At 35.2% G+C, this 6,128-nt stretch overlaps 1 protein-coding gene across 1 annotated transcript in view; it reads right to left on the reverse strand.

The window, feature by feature from the left end:
* LOC109842452 (carotenoid cleavage dioxygenase 8 homolog B, chloroplastic) overlaps positions 1,063 to 6,128 on the reverse strand; it is a 7,352-nt gene continuing 2,286 nt past the window's right edge. The window contains 7 exon segments of the mRNA XM_020411329.1: positions 1,063 to 1,211; positions 1,531 to 1,633; positions 1,735 to 2,063; positions 2,729 to 2,862; positions 2,864 to 2,901; positions 2,904 to 2,944; positions 3,449 to 3,470. Of these exon segments, the coding sequence (XP_020266918.1) occupies positions 1,063 to 1,211; positions 1,531 to 1,633; positions 1,735 to 2,063; positions 2,729 to 2,862; positions 2,864 to 2,901; positions 2,904 to 2,944; positions 3,449 to 3,470 (816 nt within the window).

Here is a 6,128-nt window from a genome sequence, read left to right on the forward strand (position 1 = left end):
AAGGAGCTTGTTTTGAATAGCCAGCCATAATATAAAAGATTGCCTAGGAGAATTAAGACTTTCCCAGACTGTTTCATACCAGAGCACTTTGTTGGCTGAAGGAGGAAGATTTGAATACAGCAAAGATAGCTGAATTTTAGAGTCTCTGCAGGAAGAGTTGAAACACTGCTTCAAGCAATTAATTCCTCCACAAAGAGTCACAGCTTTATCCCTAATCTTCAACAATTGTTTCCAAAGCCAAGAGTCACCAGTTTTAACACTTACTTGCCAGATATCACTGCTTTTTAGATAGGTTTCATGGATCCATTTGATCCATAACAGCTCCTTATCAGAGTGAATATGCCAGATTGTTCTGAGAGCTGAAGCCATGTTCCATTTTGCTGCTGAAAATATCCCTAATCCTCCATATTTTTTCCCCATGCACACTTTGTCCCAGGACACAAGAGGAGTTTTAGATTTTTGATCTGTTTTGCCCCATAAGAAATCCCTGCACAGAGCATCTATTTTTTGGAGAACCTTAACTGGAAGTATGTAACAAGAAGTCCAATAGATTTGAACACCTAAGATCACACTTGAATTTCTAATCTTAGCAGAAAGCTTTATTCAAGTTGTTGGACACGATCGAGCTGATATAATTACGTGTTGTTTCTGCTTCTAGTTCTCATTGTTTCTTCGTTATTTGCTTTATAATTTTTTTTCTTCATGTTTGATTAATTTGCTTATACATTAAGGAGATTCGTCACATTATGAAATATAGAAGATTTAGTGACGAAATATGTAAAAACGAAAGAAAAATAAATAAATAAAAAGAAAAATTAAGATGAAGAAAGAAAAAAGATTTGGACAAAGAAACACTTACACTTTATCCAAAATATATACACTACCAAAACTATATTGATTAAAGGCTTTGTACAAAAGTTTCATCTACAAGAGACCACACATATAAAGGATGATCTACAGATGCAACTTATGCAGTGTATGAATACAGATAATCGCTGCTATATATCAAACTTCTCATCTGCTTTATATTTTTGGACCTTTAAACTGTTCTTCGATCTATTTTTAAATTGATTTGGGAACCCAGCATCCATGTAATCCGTATGGAAGTCCATATGGAAATTTTGCCCTAGCAATCTCTTCAAAGCTAGAGCCATCAAGCACTAGAGCATAACCTTCTCCATTTTTGTCACTGATCATGGATATAACTACACCTGCAAATTATTGAATAATATTTGTTAATATATTTGAATTTTGCGTGAGCAAAAAAAAAAAAAAAAACACAAATGAGATTTAATCCAGAGTTGAGCTAGACTATTCCTTGACAATAAAGCTGTATTGAAAAATCTTTCTTAATAAATTAGCCGTAGACATTAAATGATTCTAGGTAATACACCCATCCATCAAGTTGACAATAATTTAACTTAAAGTTTAAAAAATCTAGAGGATAATTTTGTGACCACTCCATCGAGAGGATAAATCATATCTTATTTTTTTCAAAAGAAAAACAAGAACTATAAGTTGTGAGCTCACCATCGTCTTCTTCAGTGGCCCCTGGTCTAGCCACAAAGAAAGGCTCAGAAGGAATGGAGCCCTCATCATACCAATTCTTAGCTTTCTTCTCCACCAAATCAATCTGAACTCAATGGAGAATTCAATTATCTCACAGATGAACAAAAAAAATCTCATAATCATATTATAACACACCATTTAAAAATAATTAAAAAAAAGACTAACCTTAGTGAGTGTATTAGGGAAGTTACAAGGCCTTTGGGCGCCACAAGCATAAGCATATCTATACTTCTTTCCAAGATGGGCCGGATTAAAGCTACACATATCCATTCCCTTTCCGTGCTCATTGGGGTCCAAGGCCGCATACAACTCTCCTTTTGGGCTTCCATCCAATGGAATCCTAAAGCGCCCCACTCTACAATATCATAGCCCAAATAGAACTCCGATAAAGTTAGAAGCCCGTCATTATATAATCTCCTCGTATGCGTTGATGAAATGGAAGGTGACAAAATTTGGCACCTCCACACTAGCCACCTTAAATATAGAGAATAAAACTGGTTGATTATTATTTGGCCCATACATATGAACATGTATGGGATTTTGGATCAGATACATGTGATACCCAACTCTGAACTTGAGAAGGAATATCGTATTTCCGTTTGAACATAGAATAGATGAACTAACTAGGAATTTGTACTAAGGATACCACAACTTATTTTCGTTAGAGAAAAATACCATACATAGGCTATTAATATTGGAGAATAACACCATGGACTTTCAAAATATTAAAACAAAAACATATGTTGTTAATAAACTATCCTACTACATAAATAAAATTTCTAAAAGTTCAAAATTACCTCTTATACTTAATAAGGAGAAGAACGTGAAAAGAGAGAGTTTTTATCAAATAAATAAGGAGATAGATATAAAATACGTTACATGCATATCGACTAACTACGTCTTTTCGCGCTGTCAGTCTTTCCGAAAAAGGTTTATGATATTTTTATGCAAAACCCCTAATATTTCGTAAGTTAATTACAATAAAATTTACATGTTAGTTTCAGATTTTCTCAATGTTCGTGCCTAAGCGTGATATAGGTTCAATTTGATAAATATGCCATCAAATTATCAACATTCCGTATATACTATACGTACTGTTTGAGCAAATTAATTAAGCATATTAATTGCGAAAGAACTTACGACTTTGGTCGCGCAGTACCTTCAAGCACATCTCCTGCACCACCCACGTAGTTGTCCGTCACGGCGAACGAGTGGCACCCAACGGGCCTGGCCACCCGGCCAGTCCAACCCGGCCCACAAAACCTCCTCTCATTGCTCCCGGCCTCCATCCTCCACGTCGTACCCATTCCGTACTAAATCCGGCAACAGGGGTCAGGAAACTCCGTCTCCGTAAACGACCGCGATGCGCAGAATGCTATCAGCCCGTGGTAGCCGTCGGAAGTACTCAAATTTGCGACCGTGTCCAACGTTTCTGGGTCGACGCACGATCGAGGCCTTTGGTTCTGTTTCTTTGTGTATGTTCATATTTTGTGTGATTCTGCGGCGTCTTCTCTTATAGGAGGATTCGATCTCTTGGTGTTGGCGTTGTCGTGAGGAGAGTCCGGAGAAGAGGGAGGCGAGGTCGCCGATCGATAGGAGTATGTATATGGAGGAAGGTTGGGGACCTCTGTGTAGAATCTGCTTTTTTTTGTATCTATGACGGCGGTGTGGAGATCGTATTTGGTGTAGCGGTGGGTATGTGAGTGGCTGTGTGTGAGTATAGAGGAGGCGCGGAGAGATTTTTTTTTATATGTGAGCGGGCGGATGTTGTTCGCGTAGCCGTCAAGATGTGTGCGTGTAATTGTTGTATTGTCATGTGTTCACAGTCGGTCTGTCTAGGGTATTTTATGTGTCTGTCTGGTGTATCAAAATATGGGGCCGTTTCTTAGGTAAGTGCCGTTCTGTGTGGACAAAAAAGTGTTTAACGCGTATTACCAAAGTTTAAAAAATGTGCACCTAAATACTCTTAAGATTTTTAAAACGTGCACTTAGACATTCTGCGTTGTGCAAACTTGAGGGTGTTTAAGTACAAGTTTTATAGATGTCAGGGCATATTGTTTAAAAAATGATATGGTATCTAAGTGTAATTTTAAAAACTTTAGGATATATAGGTACCGTCAAAAACCAAGTGAGAGTATATAAGTTTAAAAACTCTATGGCATATAAGTACTGTGGAAAAACAAGTGAGGGTGTTTAGGGGCAATGTAGGAAAACTATAGAGAATTTAGAGCAAGTAAGCGCTTAATTAATAAGAAAACTTGGAGGCCTCCTAGAAGGGAGGAATGAAATTTAAGGGCTTCATTGTCAAAAGAAGAAAGTTAAGGGCTTATTAGAAGAGAGGTAAGTTAAGGGAAGTTAAGGGAAACTGAGTGAAGGGAAGGGAGTTCCCTTCCCCTTGGTTACACCCCAATTTGGGGGGTAACAATTTTTATACTATTAGAGGGTGAGCCAAGGGGAACTAGGGTGAATTAATTTCACCTCCTAAGTGTTCCCAAACAAGGTGAATGGAGGTGAATGGTTCCCCTAACTTCCCTTCGCCCTCATTCCCCTCAATCCAAACAAGAGCTTTCTTGTCAAAAAAATATTGAAGGCCAAAAAAGAAAATACTTTGTGGCTCCTTAGACTGTCCTATTGCAGAACTCGTATAATGTATAGGGCTTTTTGTTTTTAGGTCCATTTGTTTACTTAGCTTTATCTTTAAACCCAAGAATTATTAGTTGTATCTTTAAACCTAACTTTCTTTTTGTATTTATCTTTAAACCCAATTCCAAAATATAACACTCTCATATGTGGGTCCCCCTATATAAGGAAATTGAGTTTAAAGATAAATGCAAAAAGAAAGTTGGGTTTAAAGATACAACTAATAATACTTGGGTTTAAAGATAAAGCTAGGTAAACAAATGGACCTAAAAATAAAAAGCCCTAATGTATATCTATGTCTGAAATTTAGATTTTAATAAATTTAAGTCAACTATTAAGAAGTGATGTCGGATACGTCAACGTGTTTTAACCGTGTATGTTATTCTGTCAAAATAAAACGTTTGAGACATTTCGTTTGATTGAATAATTTTTTGACATTGGATACATGATTAGAAATATGTTAAAATCTTTGACGAATAGTTCGTATGTATTACATCACATCTAATATTACAAATCCTACTAGAGGTCGGAATTCAAAATCTATAGGATATATCATATATACGATATATCTACGAATTGGACGTGATGTTAAATTCCAGGAAACTATCAGGTGTCGTACAAAATGGTCATAAACCATTAGAAAATTATTCAAATCTTCTATACTATCAACAAAAGTAATAGAGGGACCAATAAAGAGAACAATACTTAATGATATAACTATTATTATCTAACGGGAATCTATCAGGTGTTGTACAAAATGGTCATAAATTAACTATTAGAAAATGATTCAAATCCTCTATACCATCAAAAAAGTAGTGCAAGGATCATACTTAATCATAACTATTTATTATCTAGCGAATGATTATTATTTGTTTATTTGAAGGCAAAATTAGAAATAAATGCAATACACGAGTTCCGGTGATTAGATTTTAAATGTATTACAATCACCCACTAGATCATCAATGTTTGAGATTAAAAATATTGTTCACGCTACTTTTTATTTTTGTAGGAGTGAAGATCCAAACTAATTAGAAAATTATAGAGTAGTTCTATTACTATAGATTGCCTTGAGTAAGTTCAAGCAGAATATGTCACACTTTTTGTTATCATCAAGGAAATTGTAATATTTATTGGTCATGTATCTCATATGAGCAATCCATTAATAAAAGGTCAGATAATTTGATCGATAGTGACATTGTCTGGCATGTATGTTGTTTACTTTCATAGGTTGAAAATGCTTGTGTTCAATTAACATTAATATACTGTTAAGCTAGCCCTTCGTTATCAATTGGCAACTGGTTAATTAAGTAAGGATTTAAGGAGACTTAGTCCTTTCTTAACCCGCCAAATACAAAAAATCTATACAATGGTTAAAGTGAGTTAATCCTCTATAGTTTGTCAAACGCAAAAAATATAGAAGGGTTAAGCTAATCCTTCTAGAGTGATTAAAATAAGTTAATCTCTCAAAATGAGGGGTTTACTAATACTTCTATTTAGAAGGATTAAGAGTTAACCCCTCTATTTATAAATAAAATAGTCAAAATCCCCGTTATTCCTAAACACTAATAATGATCACAATGGCTGAAGTAAAACTTATTTAACGGGTTAACAATTTAGTCTTTTGGATTATCAGATGAGCTAATTATGTTAATCATTCTCCTTAATCTTCCTCCCTTAACCCTTTACCAAACAGTGCCTTCTAGTTCTATGCCTAGGCGCCGAGCGAACATATATACCTTCCTACTTCCAAGAAACAAATTATCACAGAATGTCCAATAAAATTAAAACTACAACATAAGCATACAAGTAAATTAAAGAGACAGCCATCGAAGCTTCTTTAAAACGACAACCATACGGCAGAAACAGCTAATGCAATAAATAAATAATTAAATAAACAATGAACTGTGACCTATCTAAAT

Source organism: Asparagus officinalis, chromosome 5 (genome assembly GCF_001876935.1).
Source record: "Asparagus officinalis chromosome 5, Aspof.V1, whole genome shotgun sequence".
Classification (NCBI taxonomy): Eukaryota; Viridiplantae; Streptophyta; class Magnoliopsida; order Asparagales; family Asparagaceae; genus Asparagus; species Asparagus officinalis.